Below are 25,331 nucleotides of genomic sequence, written 5' to 3'. Positions count from 1 at the left end.
GAAACTATTTTTTTATTTACCATCAAACTATGAACATAAACCTTAAATATTACAGAGTATATAGTATGACTGCTTATTTACAAACTAGAGGCCCGGGGCACAATATTCATACATGGGTAGGGTCCCTAGGCCTGGCCGGTGATCAGAGCTGATCGGGGCCTTCCGGCTGCTGGCCAGGACCTTCCTTCATTCCACACCAGCCCCTGGTGGTCAGTGTACGTCATAGCAAGAGATGGAACTCCTGGTTGGTAGAACTCCTGAGGGGACAATTTGCATATCAGCCTTTCATTATATAGGATACTCATCAAACTTGTTTTTATTCATTAATCTGGAGAAAGAATCTGTATGTATGTATGCTTAAGTTGATTAGGTAGAAGAGCAAAAATTAGTTCTTCTGTTTTTACCTCCAGATAGGAATATTACATGCATTAACTGCTATTTCTTGATCTACTGAATTCTTATGTCCTAGAACAAGTTAGTACTATTAAGCCCCTTGTCCCCTTTATTAAATACAAACATAGTTATATCAAATTTTTTGTTGAGATAAATCTTTCCTCAGTGCTTTCTGAAATTTATTTGTTCAACACTTACTGAGCACTAACACTGCCTGGCACTGTTCTAGGCATTGGGAAAGAGAAAGAAATAAAACATACAAAAGCTTACCTACTGAGACACACAGATAACATATAAAACAAATGAGCAAAATATATACTATGTGCATATTTTCCAGATTAAAAACCCCTACAATTCAATAACAAAAAGACAAACAAACCAGTTATAAAATGGGCAAAGAATCTGAATAGATTAGTTCTCCAAAGATGATACAGAAATGGCCAAAAGCATATAACAAGGTGGTCAAAGCCACAATGACCACTTAACATGCAGTAGGATGGTGGTGGTAATAATAATCATCCTACCTAATAAAAGCTTAAAATGCTAAGCGTCCGGTTGTCCAGTTGGCCATTCAACCAATCAAAGCATAGTATGCTAATGATATGCTAAGGCTACTCAACTGCTCACTATGACATGCATTGACCACCAGGAGGCAGACAGTCGAACAGTCACTATGACGTGCACTGAACACCAGGGGACAGACGCTCCGATCAGTAGGTTATCTTGCTGCTGGGGTCCGGCAGATCGGGCTGAGCGAGATGGGCCAGACATGCCCTGGAGCCCTCCTGTGGCCCCTCCCCGGCTGGCCAACCTCCCATGTCCCTCCCGACCCCAACTGTGCACTTGTGGGGTCCCTCAACCTGGCCTGCACCCTCTGGGACCCCTCAGGGAATGTCGAAGAGCCGGTTTTGGCCTGATGGCGGAACAACCGGTCACTATGATGCACACTGACCACCAAAGGGCAGATGCTCAACACAGGAGCTGCCCCCTGGTGGTCAGTGCACTCCCACAAGGGGAACGTCACTCAGCCAGAAGCCGGGCTAACGGCTGGCGAGTGTAGCAGCAGTGGCGGGAGCCTCTCCTGCCTCCACGGCAGCACTAAGGATGACCAACTGCCGGCTTAAGCCCGCTCCCCATGGGCCTAAGCCATCAGTCGGACATCCCCCGAGGGCTCCTGGACTGCAAGAGGGTGCAGGCCAAGCTGAGGGACCACCCCCCGCTGAGTGCACGAATTTTGTGCACTGGGCCTCTAGTAATAATAATAATAGTGTTAGCAAAGATGTGGAAAACTTGGAACCCTTGCATATTGCTGGTGGGAATGTGAAATGATACAACTGCTGAAACAGTTTGGTGGTTCTTCAAAAAAGTAAAACCCAGAATTGCCATATGACCCAGCATTTCCAGTTCTAGGTATATACGCAAAAGAACTCAAAACTGGGACTCAAGCATGTGCTTGTGTAGGAATGTTCACAGCAGCACAATCACAATAGCCAAAAGGTGAAAACAAAGCAAATGTCCACTAATTGATGAATGGACAAATAAATTGTGTTATCTATAACAATAAAAGCATAATATACTAAATAGACCGGACATCTTTCCAGACGACCTTCCAGATGAAGCCGGGGCTGCAAGGGAAGCCCGGGTCCCAGGTGCCTGCCGGCAGCGGGAAGGTAGTCTGGGTCCCGAGTGCCAGAGGGAAGCCGGTGCTGGCAGCACCAAGAAGAAGGAAGGCCTACTCTTGCATGAATTTCGTGCATCGGGCCTTCAGTATGCATATAATGGAGTATGCATATAATGGAGTATCAGCCATGAAAGGAATGAAGTACTGATACATGCTACAATGAGGATGAACCACAAAAACATACTCAATGAAAGAATCCAGACACAAAGGTCACATATTTTATGACTATATTTATATAAAATATCCGGTAGAGGTAAATTCATAGAGATTAAAAGCAAATTGGTAGTTGCTGGGGCTCCAGAGAGGAAATAGGAAGTAACTGCTTAATGGATATGGGTTATTATTTTAGGGTGATGAGAATGTTTTGGATGAGAATGTAGATACAGGTGGTGGTTACACAATACTGTGAATATACTAAAAGTCACTAAACTGTTCATGTGAAAAAATTAATTTTATGAGAATTTCAACTCAATTTTTAAAATACATACTAGAGAGAGAAAGAAAGAGAAGGAGAGGGGGAGGGGAGGGAGAAACATCTGTATGAGAAAGATTGATCTGTTGCTCCCATACACGCCCCGACCAGGGATCCAATCTGTAACCTAGGTATGTGCCCTGACTGGGAATAGAACCCACAACCTCTTGATGTATAGGACGATGCTCCAACCAACTGAGCCACTCAGCCAGAACAAGGGGGTTAAAATTTTAGAAAAGATGGGCAGGGAAGGCCTCACTAACAAGGTGACATTAGATTATTGACCCAAAGGAAGGAATCTTTTATACAAACATCTGAGGCAAGATCATTTTAAGCAAAGTGAACATTGCCTCGTTTTTGAGGCAGAGGAAAGGCCAGTGTGGCCAAGAAAGCTAGTATGTGGAGAAGTAATAGGAAATAAGAATAGAGAGGAAATAGGGAATCCAATGAGGTGAGGGAAGGACTAGTAGGTTATTCCAAGAACTCTGCTTTAATTCTTAGTAAAAGGGGAACTAATATCAGGTTTTGAGCAGAACAGTGACATAAAGTTTTGGGGTCATTTTAATTGCTGAAATGAGAAGATACTAAAGCCTCCAAAAAGGGCAACAGCATGGTTATCAGTTAGAAACTATTGCAACAAGCTAGAGGGAGATTTCTCTAATTTGTCTTCCGATGCTTTCAGTAAATTTTCAGTTTCTCTTTTTTCTTAATTTTTTTTTTCTCAGAGCCTCCATAGTTTTATGGATATATTAACTTCTCCTAGGTTTTTTTGTGGGGTTTTTTTAAGTTTTCATTTGATCCCTGCACTGTCCTACCATATCTACATTCTTTTGAGTTCATTTTCCCCTATTTGTTCTGACTCTGTTTTTCATGGAAGCATTCCTCAAATGTCTGGTGACCCTTGGTGTTCTGCTAATATTTGAGAAACTAAAAGGCATTATCTTTGTGAGCAGGACTTGTAAACCTCACTGCAGGGATTATTTGGCTGAACTATTCCCAAACTGTAGTATCTCAATCTTTCCTCTTGACCTGGTCGGTGTGCCCAAAGAAGAATAAATCATGGGTACATCCTACAATAGCAAAGCTACTGAGTTCTTTCTGAGGCTTGAAGATCTAATCAGTAAAAACACAGGTCATGAGACCTCTCTAACTCTTATCTCTCCAATGCAATCTATCACCAAATCTTGTCAGTTTAACTCGATTAAGTCTCTCAAATGTATGTGCTTCTATCCATCTCTACCAACATTACCATATTCTTTGCTTACCTCAAAAACTAAAGAAGTCTTGTTTACCCACTCTAAGTTATCCTTCAATATGTCTGTTTTCCAGAATTAGCCAGAGTGATCTTTCCAAAATGCAAATTTAAAACCATTCCCTTCCTTCCCATCTACCCCCAACCTATTCCCCCCACCAATTTTTGAAAAATCTAGGGGCTATCATTACTCTTAGAATAGAGTTGCAGGGCCTGCCTACTTTTGCAGCCTCATCTTTCACCTGTCCCCCTGAATGCTTAGTGCCCCAGCTCTTCTTTATTCACACCATGCTAGTACTCCATCTTTCTGCAGCTGTTTGCTCCAAATACTTCCCATATAGGGAAAGTTCTTTTTTCCCTCTTCCCATAGTTTAATCAGATGCCTCAGTGCTCATTTTAAACACCTGTTCTTCAAGGAAACATTCCTAATCTTCTAAAACTAGGATATATTATTATGGCTTGAATACAAAATGCCTGCATATTTACATAGCTGAATTAACACTATTCCTTGTATTAACCTTCTGTCTTCTGCTGTTTTGACAATAGAATCATCCTATATAATAAAAGGCTAATATGTAAATTGCTCCTACAGGCGGGAGTTCGACCAACCGGGAGTTAGACGTGCGCTGACCACCAGGGGACGGCATGAAACATGGTAGGCATCAGCAATGTGGCGTTGGCAGCAGTGGGCAGCAGTAGGCAGCAGTAGAGGTGCTGCTGGCCTAGATGGGCCCCAACGAAAGCAGGACCACGGCGGGATGGTGGAGCAGGTGAGCAGGCGGCGCCAGGCCAACGAGGGTGCGATGGGAGGCCCTGGCTGGCAGCCGGGGGAAGGGAGGCCCTGGCCAACAGCCGGCAGCCGCTAAGGACCCTACCCGTGCATGAATTTCATGCACTGGGCCTCTAGTTTCTTAAATATCAATCATAAAATTTAAGATTTAAAATATTTTCATATTATTATCTTTTACATTTGAAACAAAGTTTCACAGAATTTATTAGTTTTCTTAATGCTAAAGAATAGGGTTGGAGATAAAATAATTGGCTTGAAAATTTGATTTTCTTATCTGGAAATTTATAACACTTAATACAAAAATTAGTCAAATGGACTCATTCAGGAATTAGAAGTTGCTCAGTTTCTATAGTTTAAATGATGCTTTTAACTTCTTCCTCTCCACTTTTAAGAGGGAAACAAACAGCAAAAGCTTTCAGACTAAATGTAACATATGAGTCTGTACTTTAACTTGTATTTTATAGCTGTCCCTGTTTAAAAAAAAGGTAAGTATATATAACTTTCTCTAAATCCACAGCTGGACTTTTACCAGCACAATAAAAGTAAATACAGGAATAAATAAGAAAATAGACCCACAAAATTCAGCACTGTCATTTCAGTCTTTGCTATAATTTATGCTATTCATAATTCTTACAGATATAAATAAACTTATATTAGCAAGTACAAGCTGAAAAAAAACATGGAGTAATAAAAAGCGCACTCAAATTAAAAAACCTCAAAAACACAATATCTTTTCCCTTTCAGGCCAACATCTAGCAACTCTCTCTAGGAATACCAGAAAGGTTTAGTAAATGTTTATAGAATGAAAATGACGATGACAACTAAGACTTACTGAACATTTAACTTGTAATAGTATTGCTAAATATTTTATATTAAGCCTGATAATAACTCTAAGAGCCAGGTACTATTCTTAATCCCCATTTTAAATATAAGAAAAGGGGCTGAGAGCAATGTTAGGAAGTGGAACAGCTAGGATTCAAAACAAAAGCTGTCTGACTCCAAAGCACTGAACCAGTCAATTGTAGAAAAAACATTGTTAAAGGCTAGGATTTAGAAAAGGCTTTGTTGTCAGAATCTTAAAATAAACATGTTCAAATACATTTGACTTATTTCAATATTGTAACCATATATACATTAAAACTATAGGAAATATTCCATTTTAAAAGAGTACTTTTCATACCATTCAACTATTAATAAATTTTAAAATATTTTCCTAAGACATATTATAGCTAAAATTATTGTATATCATGTGAAAGTTTAATCTTTTCTGCAAAAGAAAAATCCAAAACTTTATCGTAACAAAAGTGATCCCTTAATTAAAAAACAGACAAACAACAACAAAAAATATATAAAAACAAGAAAAGCAAAAAGGCAAAGCACTAAAGTCAGCAAAGGTAAAGAAGTTATAACTGAGTCATGACAGATTTTATTGAAATTCCAAAACTGGAGCAGTACAACAATACATTCTTTTGTGTTAATATTTTAGATTTTGGAACAATCCGTTTGTTAGTGGGAATACACTGATGTTTGCACAAAGATCCATACTAAATATAACCTATATTACTTGTTTGTCTGATGTCATACTTAAAAAAAAAAAATCCTACTATAAACATACCTTGGCAAAAAATACGGTGAGGTGAGTTTCACTGCCAACAATCCAAATAGGGAATTTTGGAGATTTCAAGTAAGAACCAACCTAGAACAAATGTAGCAAAATAAACAAACAAATGAAAATTTTATACTGCCTATTACATGCCCATGAATATCTGAAACATAACCAGGGTGTCCAATTCATATTTAAATGGAATAATACTGTGCCAGATTGCCTTACCCATAAAGGTCATTACCAATGAATATAAAGTCAATGTTATAAAGACTATCAGGGCTAAGCTTATGTTGTGCCTTTACACAGAACAACAACACAGACTTAACACAGCCAGAACCAATAGTTTAACCCTAAGCATCATTCTCAGGTTTTACTAAAGTTCCTAGATAGCATGGCCACTTCTAGAATGTCAGCTTGGTATCTCAAAACCCAAAAACCATACACTTGATCATAATAATTTGATCAGGAAAATCATTATAAATGAACAAATGAGTAGATTTATGAATAAATAAGGGAAAAAGCCTTAAGAACATCCTGTCTTCAAAGAACCTAGGGTAACATAATAATCTCTCTAAAGCAAAATATGTAAAACATTTAGGTATATAAAAGAATCCTATCATTTGACTCTTCATGGTAGGAGTTAAGTTCAAAGGTTTACAATATGCAGTCTCTTTAAAATGTATAAAGAGTTAAACCTATAACCTGGCTTCAGGGTTATATAATTAATCTCTAAACACTGCAGTTCCAAAAATTTGGAAATATCATTTTTTGTGTGACTGAGAAAATAATAGACTTGTGAAATCCAACCACATCCACATCAATCAGTTCCACACTCTTATGAGGACAAAGATTTTTACTTAAAAACAACTAACCTTACCAAACAAATGTGCTGAATTTTCTTTTCTCACACAGACTCCCTAGAAATGGGAAATTCCAAGTGGCTACTTGCAGCAGTCAGGGCCAACTATTCTTCCTAATTACAAACAGCCCTGATATGATACCCTGCTTTCAGGCACCACCAGGGCCCTTCAAAATTTATTCTTATCACTAGGAGGGATAGAATTTATTCTCTGTTGTCCTATAATGCAAGGGATGCGTTGGATGTGCCAATGGCAATGATGAACCAGTAGCGTAAAAGGGCAGTTTGGGAACAACAGAGAATAACAGCCAAAGGACAAAGAAAAAGGAAAAGCTCTGATCACTGGGTCAGAGTAGAAGGCACTTCAGAGGTGTGCAGTGCAAGTCCTTCAATTTTACATAAGGACACGGAGGAATACATGGGATCAGTGCCCTGTTGGAATACCAACAGCTAACTAGTATGAGCTGGAACTAAGACTCGGGTTTGCTGGCTCCTAATGTGGTGGTTTTCCATTCCATCACGCTGCCTCTTGTGAAAAGTTTAGAGGTTGTTTAGTTTCTTTTAACTATTTTTTAATTTATCTTTACTGTTGAAAGTATTACAGATGTCCCCCTTTCTTTCCTCTATGAACCCTCTCGACCCTGAACTCCCTCCCCGCCCAGGCCTTCACCAAACTATTATCTGTGTCCAGGGGCTATGCATATATGCACATATGTGTTCCCTGATTAATCTCTCCCCACCCACTCCTCCACCCCTACCTTCCCTCTGAGATTGGTCAGTTTAGTTTCTTTCTTAGAAAAAGTGTGTACCCTGGCCAGTGTGGCTCAGTTGGTTGAATGTCGTTCCATACACCAATGGGTACAGGATTCAATTCCTGATCAGGGCACATATCTAGGTTTCGGGTTCGATCCCCTGATTGGGGCACATACAGGAGACAATCAATCGACATTTCTCTCTCATATGGATGTTTCTGTCTCTCTCTCTCCCCCCACCTCCCTTCCTCTCTCTGTAGAATTGATAAAAAAAAAAAAAAAAAAACATATCTTTGGGTGAAGATTAAAAAAAAAAGTGTGCGTGCATGCGCATACACTTAATCATCATAGAAGTAAAAAGTGTGGGTAAGATTACACACAGTAGGATCAAAAGGCAAATAAAGGCTGAACTCATGAAGTGTTTTCTAATAATAAAAAATCAATCAAGAGTGAATAAATAATGCAACTACTTTGGAAAACAGTTTGATGGTTCCTCAAAAAGTTAAGCATATAATTACCATATGACCAGGCAATTTCATTCCTGGGTATATACTCAAGAGAAATGAAAACATGTTCACAAAAACTTATGCATGAATGTCCATAGCAGTATTATTCATAACAACCAAAAAGTGGAACTCTCCATTAACTTATAAATACATAACATACATAAATACATAAAAAATACATAAAAACTATTGAATTATACACTTTAAAATAGTTAATTTTATGTTATGTGAGTTATATATCTGTTTTTTTTAAAGGGCATAGTCAAAAGCACTGGGTCACCTTCTTTGTTCACATGCATGTGTATATATATACACAGAAAGAAAGGGGGAGAAGAGAGAAATAACGTTTTATTTGTGTTAATAAACATATATGGTTAAATTGACATGAAATGTTAATTTCATTTCTAAAGAGCAATTTACTACACTACCAAACAGGAAAATGCTCAGATTCACAAAACTAATACAAACACAAATATTTCCTTAATGTCATTTTTCTAAACATCTGGTACAAAGTAAATGTATATAGATTTTGAGAATGAAACTTACAGTATATACATATAAACAGCTCCATGTAATAGAGTTTTGTGGGTTTTTTAAAATTCTGTCTTGACTCAGTTTTGAGGCCCTGGCTTGAGGCTGGTCAATTCCCTTAAAAAAGACTGCTGAGTAAGTCCAAACCCCAACCACTTTCCCTAGAAGTCTCTCACACTCCAGGTCATTATGCATTGCCCTAATGGCCCTGGAACCAGGAACAACACGACCAGGGACAGCCCTTAAGCCCCTGAGCTCATGGAAACAATTCAAATTAGCCAGTCCACACTGAGCCCATGAGACCTAGCTAACTCTACCCTCAATTCCCACACATAAGCTTGCTGTTGGCCTGTTCCCAGGTGTAACCCCTATGTGGCCCAGCTCTAGTTAGGAGCTGTCAGTAACTAACAGATCTGCCTTTCCTCTATCTGAGTGTCAATATGTTGTGTCCTGCCACTAAAAAAAACACCTTTAAATCTTATATAACACCATAGTTGCTGCTAGAATACTAGAGAATAACAAGAGAACACACAGCAGCTGTTAACTTTCTACTAAAGTCCTGGAGGAACAGACATTGCTCTGCTGTGCCTAACAGTTAAAGCAAAGCTAAAGCACACATTTAGTAAAGCCTACAGTTATAGTGCAATTTTCCACTCATTCATGCAACAATATTTATTGAGCACCTACTATGTACCCAGAAACAATGTGCCTGCTTGCCTTCAAAGAGTCTATATTCCATTAGGGATGACAAAAAAAAACCCAAATTCAAAATTATAAAAAAAGTAAGTACAGAGTGATTATTCCTATGAAATCATGTTGGGATGATTCACTGAGGGGATGATCAAGGAAAGGGTCTTTGAGGCACCATTTGAAGTAGGACCTGAAGGGGAGAGTAGAATATTTCTGGCAGAAATGATAGCAAATATGAAGGCTTGTCAGGCAGGAAAGGGCTTGGCCTGTTTAAGAAACAACAGGAGACCAGCATGGCCGGACACAGCAATGGAGGGAGCGATGCAGCTCTGGAAGGGCAGACAGGATCCAGACCATCAGGGCCTTACAGGCCACACAGTGAAAATGTCAAACTAGATCATTTCCAGACCCTGACCTCCTGCAACATGTGCGTGCACGCGCACACACACTTTTTACAAAACTGCTTTATTAAAATATCATTGACATAAAAATTGTATATATTTAAGGTGTACAACTTAATGTTTTGATATATGTATATATTGTGTAAATATCACTACAATCAAGCTAATTAATATATGTATCACCTCTATACAGCAATGAAATATATACCAATAAATGAAGGTTTCATGGCAGTTCCTGTTTTGTGTGTATGTGTGCGTGCGCAAGCTAGGAGAAGATGGAATTTCATTCTTTGGTTGCCAGGCAAACTCAGAATAATTTTAGCTTGTATAATTAAAGTCACTAAAAAGAAGAACTGCTACAGTTTAACCTTACGATAACTAAAATGAATAAGAGCTGGATGAAACCTGTTTGATTTTTATGCCCGTATCACCCCTGTCCAAGGACTGTCATGAAAGAGGAATGCTGTCTGGTTAAAAAAAAAAAAAAAAGGGAAGGAAGGAAGGGCACAAGACACTGTTACTAAAACTAATCACCACCACCAGAACCACTGCCATGGAACCACCATGCAAAAGTAAAAAATAACATTGTCTTCTTTCTTCCTCCAAAATGAGGACACCTTAACTGCAAATCACTAATGATTTAAGACCACTGGAACAGCCAATAGTTATTTCAGATTGTGTAGGAAAGCAATAAAATATATATTAATAAATGAAGTTTCATGGCAGTTCCTAATTTTCACATATGTGTTAAGGAGTTTAATTCTATTAAATGCTTGGATTTCTGCTTTGTCAGTGTGAAATCATTTTCAGATGGAACAATCAGAAGTTAGAATTTCAGCATTCAGCAGGTTCTTTTTCTTTGCCCAATAAAGTACTACCAGTTGTTTAATGAAGTATACCGTTAGTTGTAAGGAAGAAACAGCACATCCTTTTCCCTCAGTTTACCAAAAAATATATTTATATTCAACAACAGAAATCTCTATTTCCACAATATACTGGGTTCTTCCCCCCACCCTCGAAAAGAAACAAACCTCAAAATTAGGAAACTCTGCCTGATCAGCCAGCTTAAGTCTTCCCTTAATACGCCTGTCAGTTTAGGAAGGAAGACCAGCAATAATCTGATGAGAGTATATAATAACATTAGTAAGCTAAAATATGTTGTCAGAGAAGAAAAATACTATCCACAACAGTGAACATGTGAATAAAGACCATTCAAAGTACCTTAAAAATCAACTTACCTTACAGTATCTTAAAGCTTCCATTAAGGTTAAGAACCCTACAGCTGCTTGTTCATGTATACCAAGAAGTTCTGCAAACAGAAGTTAGCATGTATTAGTATACATAAATCTGAAAAGTACTTACATGGAAATATGTATGTATAGATATATTCTATACCAAAACTTTTACCCCAAATTATACTGAAACCTAGCACATTTTTATTGTTAAGAGTTAACATCAAGTCATAATTATAGTACTACTCATTATAAATTCCATTAGATCAGGTTTGTGATACTTCAGGTGTATATTAAATGTATTTATGAAACTTTATACTCAGTGTTAACTTTTATAATGGAGGCATTTCCCCCTGAAACTAAGGAATTATTGGAAAAGATATGCTAATCATAATTTGTAACATTTAACATGGGCAGCAGTGAACTACCTGCACAATACTTGAAACATGGACAACTGATACCATTCTCTCTCTCCTATAAATAAACCTACGAAGTGTGCTAAAGACTGGGAAAATAAAGATGAATAGAACACAGTACCTACCTTACAAAGCTAATAATTTATCAAGGGAGAGAGATGAAAAAACAATGTGTGCTTTCTCTCTCTCTGTTTACCCAAACACACACTTATAGTAATATAAGAACATCTGCTAATTGTGTTACAGAAGTGGTAACGTTTGAGATCTAAGTATATTTAGTCATTTTCCAGGTTAAGATAAGAAGAAAATTCAAGGCAGAGCAAACAGCAAAGAGACATGAAAAATCAGTGTATTTAAGGGGTGAAAAAATTGTCAAAGGTTCCTTAAAGGTTTCCAGCCTGAGGAATCTGATAAACGGTGACTAACTAAAAGAGAGAATTAAGGAGGAATAGGTGCTAGAGTGATATGAAGGGAGAACATGAGTTTGGTTTTATGTAACCTGGGACTGAGGAACCTTTAGGACTTCTACCTAGAGATACACAACTGGAAGTAAGGCTGGGGAACACAGGGAAGAGAGGTCAGGTTGGTTTGGACACAGTGTTGGGAATCATTAGCATAGAGACAAGGGTTGATGTTGTGGATGCGGATCAGGAAGAACAGACAAAGCATAGAGAATGAAGAGACAAGCGATTACTTCACAACAGAGGTGTAACTGTGATGATATCAAAGTCTTCACAGATTACAGATTTCAGCTAATATACATTGAATCGAACTCTGGTAATAATTTAGGGCCATATGTATTCTAATAAGTATTTTTTCTGGTTAAAAATTATGTCCTATGAACATAATGTATATTTGCATCTTTCAACTATGGTCATCTTTTGTCCTTTTTTCTATTAGGAAATTACGTTTTTCTTATCAATTAATGTGATAATATCTACTCAGTCATTTCTGTTGTAAATATATCCTTAAGTACAACATACAGATGGAATAAGCCAAAAACTGGTAGTTTAAACTTTAGTATTTGTAAATTCAAAGTTAATACAAAGTACGTATGCATATAGTTTGCATGTCTTCATTAACATCTTACAGGCATGGAGGAGGTAGAGCAATAGTCCTCATATTGTAGTTTTGGATTCTTTGGGGTCCACAAGACCCTTTGAGAGACTATGTAAAATTTAAGTGATTTTCATACAAAGCCATTAGTTGCCTTTTTTATTCTTATACTCTCACGAATATGGAGTGAAATTTTCCAGAGACTAAATGATATGTTATATTCCAAAAGATTGAATCTGTAAACAAATATAGAAATCCAGCTATCTATTAATAACCTAGACATTAAAGGGATTTAAAATTTTTAAAATAAAGTAATTCTTATTATTTTTTGTTTTGGAAATTGGTTATTTTTTGTCAAAAATAGTTATATTAATAAGTATTAGGTGTGTTATTGTTATTTTTAAATGAATTAATGTCTTTTTAAATTTCTCAGTCTTAATTTCTAACAAGAAAAAAACACTAATCATTATTTACTTATGATCCACATTAGTGAAAGCTCTTTAGGATGCTCAGTAATTTTTAAGAGTGTAAAGGGCATGAGACCAACAAATTTGAGAAGCATTGGATTATAGCATTCAAAGGAAAAAGATGGAGAGGTGAGGAGCCCGAACAGGTAGAAATGGTATTGTATAGCCTGGCATATTTTCCCCTCCTTTCCTTCTGAAATGTAAGCAGCACTAAATGTAACATTTCATGCTTTAATTTCTAAAATCAGTTACCACCACCTAGTGTTACGATTAGCTACTACATCATCTTTTTTCTTGGAATTTTAAACAAATATCTAGAATAGTATATTTATAATAATGTCAGAATACTCTATACAACAAAGTAGCAGTTCATAGTTCTTGAATAAAAAAATATTCATATTAGGTCAGCAATCACATGTTTAAGCATGTAGTCTGGACAGTATTATTTTAAAAATGTACTAATTTTGTTTCCTTAAACAAAATATATAATATTTACCTGCTTTAGATAGCTAAAGTAAATCAAGAATATTTATTATTATATGAAAAGATGCTCAATGTCACTAATTATCAGAGACATGCAAATTAAAACCACAATGAGATATCACCTCATACTTGTCAGAATGGATATCATCAATAAGTCAACAAATAAGTGTTGGCAAGAATATGGAAAAAAGGGAGCCCTTGTGCACTGCTGGTGGGAAAGCAGACTAGTGCAGCCACTGGGGAAAGCAGTATGGAGTTACCTCAAAAAATTAAAAATGGAACTGCCTTATAATCCAGCAAATCTACTTCTGAGGATATATATGGAAAAAAAAAAACCCGAAACACTAATTCAAAAGAATATATACACACTTATGTTCACTGCAGCATTATTTACAACTAGAGGCCAAGTGCACAAATTCATGCACTAATAAACAAAATAGAAACAGATTCATAGATACAGAGGACAGACTGTTAACTGTCAGAGGGGAGAGAGTTTAGAAGGCTGGGTGAAAAAGGTGAAGGGATTAAAAAAAAAAGTCACAAAAAAAAACCTCACAGACCCAGACAACAGTATAGTGATTACAGAGGGAAAGGGGGCTGAGGGGAGGCAAAGAGTGAAAAGGGGAGATAAACAGAGATGGAAGGAGACATGACTTGAGGTGGTGAACACACAGTACAATATACAGATGATGTATTATAGAATTGTACACCTGAAATCTATATAATTTTTAAATATGTGTTTTAATTGATTTGTAGAGAGAGGGTAAGGGAGAGGGATAGAGATAGAAACATCTGTGAAAGAGAAACATCATCGAACAGCTGCCTCCTGAACTCCCCCTACTGGGGATAGAGCCTGTAACCCCCTCATGTGCCCTGATCAGGAATCAAAACAGCGACCTCTTGGTTCCTGGGTCAACACTCAACCACTGAGCAACACAGGGCTGAAACCTATATAATTTTATTAACTAATGTCACCCAATAAACTCAATTTAAAAAAGAATACTTATTATTGTACAAATTTTTAATTACAGCAATGATATAATAGTCCCTTATTTATGAGACTTTTCTCAATAAGTCTAAAAGTTTATTTACATTTGTAGAAAATTCTAATAATTATGTCATATTTTAGGGTGTTCTAATTTTTTTTACCATTTACATATATATATATTAGATTTCAGAGAGGAAGGGAAAGGGAGAGAGAGAGAGAAATATCAATGATCAATGATGAGAGAGAATCACTGATCGGCTACCTACTGCATGCCTCACACTGGGAATTGAGCCCACAACCTGGGCATGTGCCCTGACTGGGAATCGAACCATGACCTGGTTCATAGGTCAATGCTCAACTACTAAGCCATAAGAGCTGGGCCTAATTTTTTTTTCTCAGCCTAGCATTTAAGATTAATCATTATCAGTCCCTATCAACCCTTATTTGCTTCAGTCCATGAGACTGTAAATACATGCAGAATTTTATTTTCCCAAGTTTGGTTTTTTATAGTGTTCTCCTCCATTCTCAACTATTACTTCTCACTGCTGTCATAGAGTGCCTATAGAAGTTCCACTTGGGCTTTTCAAATTTGATGCTGACTGTAAACCAGGTAGCTGCTTTAAATTTATTTAATAAACACACCTTGAGTGCCAAGTACTGAAAAAAACAATGCTAAAGTATAGTGTAGGTATGTGGAGAAAAAGACGACAAGACTCTCTTTGCAAACCACATATCTAATAAGGAGTTAATATTCAAAATATAAAAGGAACTCTTTTTACAACCCAGTTACAAAAAAAAAAACCCACAAATAATCCAATTAAAAACTGGGCAAAGAACTTAAATAAACTTTCTCCAAAGAATACATGGAAATGGCCAACAGTATGTGAAAAGATGTTCAACATCACTAATCATTAGGGAAATGCAGTATCAAAACCCAATGAGATATCACTTCATATCCGTTAGAATGGACACTATTAAAAAAATGATGAATATGTGTAAAATCTGGAACCCTTGTGGACTGTTGGTGGGAATGTAAAATGGTACAGCTATGGAAAACAGTATGGAGGTTCCTCAAAAAATTAAAAATAGAACTACCATGTGACTCATCAATTCCACTTTTGGGTATTTAATCCAAAGGAATTGAAATCAAGATCTCAAAGAGATACCTGCACTCCCATGCTCACTGCAATACTATTTATTCACAGTAGCCAAGATGTTGAAATAACCTAAATATCCAGTTACGAATGAATGGATAAAGAAATTGTGGCATATACATGATATGGAATGTTGTTCAGGTCTACAAAAGAAGGAAATCCTACCATATGTGGCAACATAGATAAACCTTGAAGACATTATACTTAATGAAATATGCTCATCATAGGAGAAATGCTACATTATTCCACTTACATGAGGTATCTAAAATACTGTAGTCAAACTCATAGCAGCATAGAATTATGGTTGCAGGCACCTGGGAGGAGGAGGAAATGGGGTGTTGCTATTCAACACATACAAAGTTCCAATTATGTAAGAGGAGTAAGTCTAGAGATCAGTTGCAAAAGCTCTTATCTATCATTATACTGCATCTTAACTTAAAATTTCATTAAAATGGTAGATCTTATGTTAAATATTCTTAATTTTAAAAAAACACCCTACCCAAATAACAATAGTTGGTTACAATGTTGAACATGATGCTCAGAGGTAAGAGAGATCCCTTTTAGCTCTGAGAATGAGGAACATTTCCTTGGAAGAGACAGCATATGACATGGGCAGTAAAGGGTTGGACAGACATAGATAGATGGAAGGGATTTAGGTCTTTAGGTACAAGGAGTAGCATGAACAAAGACATTAAAGCAAATAGCATGATTTTGTTCAAGTATAGGTTCGTAATGGCTGAAAAAAAATTAGCTGGGATGAAACTATGTAGGGTCCTCAAGTAAGTAAAGAATCTGTAGTTTAAAAAAAATGTTTAAAGGCTGGCCAGGTGGCTCAGTTAGTTGCGGTGTTGTCCTATACACCAAAAGGCTGCATTCCTGGTCAGGGCACATACCTAGGTTGCAGGTTTGACTGATGATTCTCACATTGATGTTTCTCTCCCCACCCCCCCACCCCCCGCTCTCTCTCTAAAGTTAATAAACATATCCTTAGGTGAGGATCAAAAACATTTTTTTTAATAAAAAATACTTCTTTTATAAGAACATTAGAATAGCTGCAATAAAATAATAAGGAAGGCTTAGTTATCGCCTATCAAACAGGCAAAGTACATGCAGTTTGAGCCATGACTCTTGTGAAACCAATTTCTGAAAGTGGGCAGCTTTTTAAACCCACTTACTGGTTGCTTGGATTACCAAGATGTCAGTTGCAGAGAAGCAAGATGGCAGCATAGGTAAGCACCTGTACTTGCTACCTCTCACAACCACATCAATACCACAACTAAATGGCAGAACAACTACCACCCAGAACTGCGGGAAGGCTGGCTGAGTGGAAGAAGTTCCCCAACTAGAGAGGTGAAGAAGGTGCATTAAGACTGAAATGAGGTGCAGAGGCACGGAAAGTGCTGGCATCTGGATGTGCTGCTCTTTAAATCCGGAGGGCGATACAAGCTTCCGACTGCTCTGAACTCCAGTTCCCGGTGAGACTCTGGGGGACCCAGGCACATATGGGGAGAATCTGGACTGTCTGGCATCAGGACAGGAACATGAGGGTGGCTTTCTCTCAGAGGTGCTCACAGTGATCATTGTTCCTGCACAGGGGTGCGGGATGCAGAGAACCTGGGACTTGTCTGGTTCAGGGCTGACTGGCAGCCATTGCTGTTTGCTCCGCCCAGGTGATTCCCAAAGACCCCGCCCCACCCAATTTACAACCCCACCCAAGCTGTGCGCATCAGCTTTTGCATACGAATGGCCTGTCCTTTCACCTAAAACCTGTCAAACTTCAGCTGGGTCAGAGAGCCCCAGAGCTTCCAAAAGAAGGGCCAAGGCCCTGCCAGCCTTGCTTCTCAGCTTGGCCTCGTCTGAGTACTTCCAAACCCCATACAAAGAGGAGGAATCTGCAGATGTCTCTGTAGCTCCTGCTGGGCAGCCCCAGACAGTGGATGACTTTGAACCTCTTTGGAGATAGAAGAGCCAGTGTACCCAGTGGTCAGAGTGAGACCATACCAGATTACAACTCCTCAGATCCATAAGAGATACACTCAAGGGGCAGACTCAGTGAGCATCAAAGCCCCACTGAAGCAAGTCCTGCCCCATAAGGGTGTCTCCTGTGCAACATATATTCCAGTGTAGACACAGCTGGTCATCACAGCCAATTGACCTGGAGATCAATTCCTTCCAGTGATACCAACAGCAATCAAGGGTTAACTACAACAAGACTGTGCAAACAGCCCACAAAGGGGTGCACCAAGAGCGTCCACCTCAGGTGACTGGGGAGGCTGAGCCACTGGGCCTTATAGGACACCAACCACACAAGGCCACTCTATCAACTCAAAGAGACTTCGCAGCTACCCAGTACATAGAAACAAACACAGGGAAGCAGCCAAAATGCGGAGACAAAGAAACAAGTCAAAAATGAAAGACAGGGATGAAAGCAAAATACTGGATATAGAGTCCAAAACCATGGTTATAAGGTTACTCAAGAATCTTCTAGAAACCTCTGAGAAATTTAGTGAGACCCTTAGGATATATAAAAAAGGACCAATCAGAAATTAAGCATACACTGACTAAAATAAAGAATAATTTACAGAGATCCAACAGCAGACTAGAGGATCGCAAGAATCAAGTCAAAGATTTGAAATACGAAAAAGCAAAAAACACCCAACCGGAAAAGCAAAAAAAAAAAAAAGAATCCAAAAATATGAAGATAGTGTAAGGAGCCTCTGGGACAACTTCAAGTGTACCAACATCAAAATTATGGGGGGGCCAGAAGAAGAGAGAGAGCAAGATATTGAAAACCTATTTGAAGAACTAATGACAGAAAACTTCCCCTACCTGGTGAAAGAAATAGACTTACAAGTCCAGGAAGCGAAGAGAACCCCAAACAAGAGGAATCCAAAGAGGACCACACCAAGACACATCATAATTAAAATGCCAAGAGCAAAACACAAAGAGAGAATCTTAAAAGCAGCAAGAGAAAGACAGTCAGTTACCTACAAGGGAGTACCCATATGACTGTCAGCTGATTTCTCAACAGAAACTATGCAGGCCAGAAGGGAGTGGCAAGAAATATTCAAAGTGATGAATACCAAGAACCTACAACCAAGATTACTTTACCCAGCAAAGCTATCATTCAGAATTGAAGGTCAGACAAAGAGCTTCACAAATAAGAAAAAGCTAAAGGAGTTCATCACCACCAAACCAGTATTATATGAAATGCTGAAGGGTATTCTTCAAGAAGAGGAATAAGAAGAAAAAGGTAAAGATAAAAATTATGAACAACAAAGTGACAACATATACATATCTATCAATAACTGAATCTAAAAATCAAGTGAATAAAAAATCTGATGAACATAATAAACTGGTATATAGAATAGAATCAGGGGCATAGAAAGGGAGTGGACTGACAATTCTCAGGGGAAAAGATTGGACAAAAATCTTACACCTATGGACGAGGACAGTGGGGGGGGGGTAAGGGCATAGGGTGGGGTGGGAACTGGGTGGAGGGCAGCTATGGGGGGGAAAAAGAGGAACAACTGTAATAATCTGAACAATAAAGATTTATTTTTAAAAATACTCATGACGAAATTTTACTAAATCAGAGGTGAAGGGTTGATGATATTTAAGAAAGTGGCCAGGCCGGGGTGGCTCAGTTGTTGAGCATCAACCCGTGAATCAAGAGGTCACCGGTTAGATTCTGGTCAGGGTATATGCCTGGGTTGCGGGCTCCATCCCTAGTAGGGGGTGTACAGGAGGTAGCCAATTGATGATGTTTCTCTCTCAGTGATTTTTCTATCTCTCTATCACTCTCCCTTCCTCTTTCTCTAAAAATCAATAAAAACATGTTAAGAAAAAGAAGTCAGGCTGCTAGAGAGTTAACACAAGACACCCAGATAAATTTAAATATCAGATGAAAAATATTTTTTTAGGCCCTAGCTGGTTTGGCTCAGTGGACAGAACATCGGCCTGCGGACTAAAGGGTCCCAGGTTCAATTCCAGCCAACGGTACATGCCGGGGCTGCGAGCTCAATTCCCCCCCAGTAGAGGGCATGCAGGAAGCAGCCAATCAATGATTCCCTCTTATCATTGATGTGTTTTTCTCTCTATCCCTCTCCCTTCCTCTCTGAAATCAATAAAATATATTAAAAAATATATATATTTTTTTAGTATTAAATATATTCCAACTACTGTATGAGTTACACTTACACTAAAAATATTAACTGTTTAGCTGAAATTTAAATTTAACTGGGAGTCCTATATATTTTCTACCCGGCAATTTAGTTCTAACTAATTAAATATATTTTTTACAGGGGATTCTGAGATGGCTGTAGAGTAGCAGGAAGCTCTGTCTGCCTGCTCCCGACACCGGACCCGACTTGCCCCTAAACTGCAGAGCATTGGGCTTGAAAAACCAGTTGATCTGAAATACTGTGATTGGGAGTGCAGAAAGGGTACAGGAGGAGATGCAGAGAGGGTGAGCTAACTTAAACAGCTGGAAAGCTGGAGGAAAGGTGCAGCAGCACAGCCCTTGGTCCCTGGGAGCGTGGGGTCCCCAAACCCCCTACAGGGATCCCCAATCTAGAGGAACAGAGAAAGGAAGGGGATCCCACGGAGCATGGGGCAGTAGGAATCCATTGCAACAACAACAAAATTAAGATACTTAGGAATAAACTTCACCAAGGAGGTAAAAGACTTGTACGTGGAAAACTACAGGACATTAAAAAAAGAGATAGAGGAAGATATAGACAAGTGGAAGAATATACTGTGTTCATGGATTGGTAAAATTAACATCATTAAATGTCCATGCTACCTCAAGCAATCTATAGATTCAATTCAATTCTTATTAAAATACCAATGGCATATTTCATAGACCATGAACAAATACTCCAAAAATTCACATAGAACCAAAAAAAAGGCCCTGAATTGCCACAGTAATCTTGAGAAAGAAGAACAAAGTTGGAGGGGTCACAATATTGGATATCAAGCTATATACTACAGAGCCACTGTAATCAAAACAGCTTGGTACTGGCACAGAAACAGGCATATAGATCAATGGAACAGAACAGAGAACCTACAAATCCAGAAATTGACTCAAGACATTATGCTCAATTAATATTTGACAAAGGAGGCAAGAGTATACAATGGAGTAAAGACAGTCTCTTCAATAAATGGTGTTGGGAAAATTGGACAGGTATATGCAAGAAAAATGAAACTAGACAAAGAATTTACATCATTCACAAGAATAAACTCAAAATGAATAAAAGACTTAAATGGAAGTCATGAAACCATAAAAATGCTAGAAGAAAACACAGGTAGCAAAATATCAGACTTCTCACGCAAAAGAAATTTCAGATACATCACCTAGAGCAATGATGGCGAACCTATGACACGTGTGTCAGAGGTGACACGCAAACTCATTTTCTTGGTTGATTTTTCTTTGTTAAATGGCATTTAAATATATAAAATAAATATCATAAATATAAGGCTTTGTTTTACTATGGTTGCAAATATCAAAAAATTTCTATATGTGACACAGCACCAGAGTTAAGTTAGAGTTTTTCAAAATGCTGACATGCCGAGCTCAAAAGGTTCACCATCACTGACCTAGAGCAAGAGAAACTAAAGAGAAAATAAACAAATGGGATTACATCAAAATAAAAAGCTTCTGCACAGCAAAAACACACACACACACACACAAAAAAAAACAGCATCAAAATGAAAAGGGAACCCACTGTAAGGGAGAACATATTTGTCAATGATACATCTGATAAGAGGTTACTTCCCAAAATATATAAAGTATTCATACAACTCAACAAAAGGAAGACAAACAACCCAATTAAAAAATGGGCAGAGCACCTGAATAGACACTTCTCCAAAGAGGACATACAGATGGCCAAGAGACATATAAAAAACTAGAAGACCGGTGCACGAAGATTCACGCAATAGGCCTTCCTTCCCCTGGCTGCTGGCACCAGTTTTTCTCCGGCACAGGGGACCCAGGCCTTTGGTCCAGCCGCAGCAGAGAAGCCAAGCCTCTTCAGTCTTCAGTCTTTGCTCCGGCCAGAGCCTTCAGTCTTCTCTCCATGCCTGCACATGCAAATTAACTGCCAACTTTGTTGGGTTAATTTGCATAGTCACTCTGATTGGCTGGTGGGTGTAGCGGAGTGACACCAATTTGCATGTTTCTCTTTTATTAGTGTAGATGTTTAACAACAAGGAGGCACCACCTCACATCTGCCAGAATTGCTACCATCAATAAATCAACAAACACTTAGTGCTGGCGATTATGTGGAGAAAAAGGAACCCTAGTACACTGCTGGTAGGAATGCAGACTGGTACAACCACTATAGAAAACAGTATGGAGTTTCCTCAAAAAATTAAAAATGGAACTGCCATTTGACCCAGTGATCCTACTTCTAAGCATATATCCTAAGAAGCCTGAAACACCAATCAGAAAGAATAAACAATCCCATTTACCACTGCACCCCTATGTTCACCACAGTGCTATCTATAATAATAAAAGCATAATATGCTAATTAGACCAGACATCCTTCTGGACAACCTTCCGGACAAAGCCGGGGCTGCAAGGGAAGCCCAGGTCCCAGGTGTCTGCCAGCGGCCAGAGGGAAGCCCAGGTCCAGAGTGCCAGAGGGAAGCCAATGCAGGCAGCCAGGGGAAGGAAGGCCTACTCTTACATGAATTTTGTTCATCAGGCCTCTAGTCTATAATAATAAAAGCATAATATGCTAATTAGACCAGACAGCGAACGACCTTCTGGACGAAGCTGGGGCTGCGAGGGCCAAGCCCCTTGCACAAATTTCGTGCATCGGACCTCTAGTATAAAATAAGTAAGATCTGGAAACAGCCCAAGTGCCAATCTCGAGATGAGTAGGTAAGAAAGATGCGGTGCCTGGCCAGTATAGATCAGTGGTTGACCTCCTACAAACCAGGATCACAGTTCAATTCTTGGTTGGGGCATATGCCCAGGCTGTGAGCTCAATCCCCACTGTAGGGTGTACATGAGGCAGCCAATCGAGATTCTCTTTTTCCCTCTTCCTCTTCGAAATCAATAAAATATTTAAAAAAGAAGTGGTACATTTACACAATGGATTACTATACATATGGAAAAAGGAAGGATCTCTTATCCTTTGAGATAGCATGAGGGACCTGGATAGCATTATACTAAGCAAAATTAGCCAGTCAAAGAAAGACAAATATCACATGATCTCACTTATATGTGGAATCTAAAAATAAACTGATGAACAAAATTGGTCCAGAGGCATGGATGCACGAAACAGAATGACAGATCTCAGAGGGGAAAAGATGAACCAAAGAACTTATATGCATACTAGAGGCCCGGTGCATAAAATTCATGCACTTGGGGGGAAGGGAACCCTCAGCCCAGCCTGCGCCCTCACAGTCCAGGAGCCCCGTGATCAATCACCCAGCACTGGGAGGCCCCACCCACTCACCACAGCACTGGGCCCCAAAGAGGTAGGCCCTGCCCACCCAGCCGGGGCTCCACGATGGATCACCCCTGCAGAGGGAGGCCCCACCCACCCGCCGTAGCACCACCACCAAGTAGCCTGGACCTCCCTCTTTGGGGCATCAATCGCAATTGTGGGGCTCCACTATCAGTCACCCCAAAGAGATAGGCCCTGGCCACCCAGCCTGGGCTCTGCAATGGATCGCCCCCACAGAGGGTGGCCACGCCCACCCACCGCAGCCCACTGGTCAGTGGCCTGGGCCACCCTCTGCGGGGCGATCATGGGGCAATGGCAGGGCCCTCCAACCAATCACACTGCACCTGCTTTGGCTGGCTTGGTGCTAGTGGGTGCCATAGTGTGGTTGTCCGGACGGTCGTTCTGCTATTCAGCTATTCGGTTGATTTGCCTATTATGCTTTTATTATTATAGCCTAGGGGCCCAGTGCATGAATTCGTGCACCTTGAAAGGAACTGTGGGCTACAAGGCTGAGGTGGGCACAAAGGCAGGTCTCGGCCCATCCTCCGCACCCCTGCCTGGCCCCTCCTGCCGTGGTCCCCAGTCCCGTCTGCCAGCAGCCCCACACCCGCCACTGCCAATCCCACACACTGACGGCACCAACCCCACTCGCACCCACTGACAGCGCAGAGTGATTGGGGCTGGTGGCGGCTGCTGCCCCAATCGCCCCTCAGGAGCAAGGGGAGTAGAGAAGCCTTCAGGGGCAATCAGGGCCATCAGCCACTGCTCATACCCACTGACAGCGCCGAGCGATTGGGACTGGCACCGGGTGCGAGTGGCGGCTCCAGCACTGGCAGCAGGTGTGAGCGCCAAGTGGGACCATGGCACGCAGGAACAAAGAATTCTCAGTAACCACTAGAGGCTCGCCCCGATGACAGCAACCGGCGCCCCGCCTTGGTCTGGCACCCTGCTCACCTACTCCACCATCCCTCTGCAGCCAACACCCACCATGTTCCATCCGTGCCCCCTGGTGGTCAGCGCACGTCATAGCAACCAGTTGTTCAGTTGTTCCATTGTTCTATTGTTCTGCCATTTGGTCTATTTGCATATTAGGTTTTATATAGAGAGATATGCATAGCCCATGGATACAGACAATAGTGTAGGGAAGGCTTAAAGTAGGGTGAGTGATTGGTGGAGGTGGGCAGAGAGGAAATAAGGGACATCTATAATACTGTCAACAATAATAAACATTTTACAAGCACTTAAAACCTTTTCTCTTCTCATGAATTCTGATAACCCAAATAGGTTTCTAGGTTTCTGGTTTACCATTGCTGACTACTTCAATCACATAAGATGAAAACAAAATAAAAATAATCATCATATAAACATACAAAAGAATGCATGTATAATACATACAAACATAATACATACATGGAAAAATTGATCTATAGAAAAACAAAATCAAAGAAAACCTCAGCTCGAAGCTCATGCAGTAGTACAAAATGCAGACAGATGGCAGGTAGAACAGAACCAGAGGCCACATCACAACAGGATTTGAGAGCCTAAGTAGGAAGTTTGGATTTTCAGTGCTTGGATAAGCCTGCCATTCAATGGTGTTAAGAGTATCCAGATCTGATTTAGTTTTAAATATATGAGAGTAGCCACTGTAAAGGACAAAGGGGTGGGCAAGAAGGAAATTAGGCCATTAGTTCTACCACATTTCTAAGCTACTGCAGAAACAAAAGACAGTTCTACAGTTAAGGTAGAGTAATATACTAGTACATGGTTTCAGGAACTAAATGATCTATAGATTCTATATAATCAAGAGTATATAATTTCATTAAAAGAGATAAAACAATCTAGATGGAAAAGGTCAATACTGTAAAGCTGTAACTTCTTTAAAATAATCTATAAATTTAATGTAACCTCAATCAAAATCCTAACAGATTTCTTAAAACTGAAACTTAAATAGCTGGAAAAAAAATCAATTAGAATAATGTAGAAATGACTATCACAATTTTGAAAAAGTATGGTATTAGGAAATATGTGTTAATAAATATCAAATGTTATCTATAATAATAAAGCATAATATGCTAATTAACCAGATAGCCAAACGACCTTCCAGACGTCCTTCTGGATGATCTTCTGGACGAAGCCGGAGCTGCA

At 39.4% G+C, this 25,331-nt stretch overlaps 1 protein-coding gene across 5 annotated transcripts in view; it reads right to left on the bottom strand.

Moving 5' to 3' along the window:
* Positions 1-25,331, bottom strand: part of MINDY3 (MINDY lysine 48 deubiquitinase 3) — a 114,425-nt gene that overhangs the window by 46,254 nt on the left and 42,840 nt on the right. For all 5 annotated transcript variants that reach the window (XR_002831543.1, XM_006098218.3, XM_014463857.2 and 2 more), the window contains 2 exons: positions 11,172-11,242; positions 6,204-6,284 (listed from right to left, as the gene is read on the bottom strand). Coding sequence is in view for 4 of the 5 variants with exons in the window: in XM_006098218.3 (XP_006098280.1) it covers positions 6,204-6,284; positions 11,172-11,242 (152 nt within the window). In the remaining variant the exon portion in view is untranslated. The remainder of the gene's footprint in view (positions 1-6,203; positions 6,285-11,171; positions 11,243-25,331) is intronic.

This window comes from Myotis lucifugus, unplaced genomic scaffold (assembly GCF_000147115.1).
Source record: "Myotis lucifugus unplaced genomic scaffold, Myoluc2.0 scaffold_223, whole genome shotgun sequence".
Classification (NCBI taxonomy): domain Eukaryota; kingdom Metazoa; phylum Chordata; class Mammalia; order Chiroptera; family Vespertilionidae; genus Myotis; species Myotis lucifugus.
The sequence above is the reverse complement of the archived record's forward strand: the minus strand, read 5'-3'. Positions and strand labels throughout refer to the sequence as shown.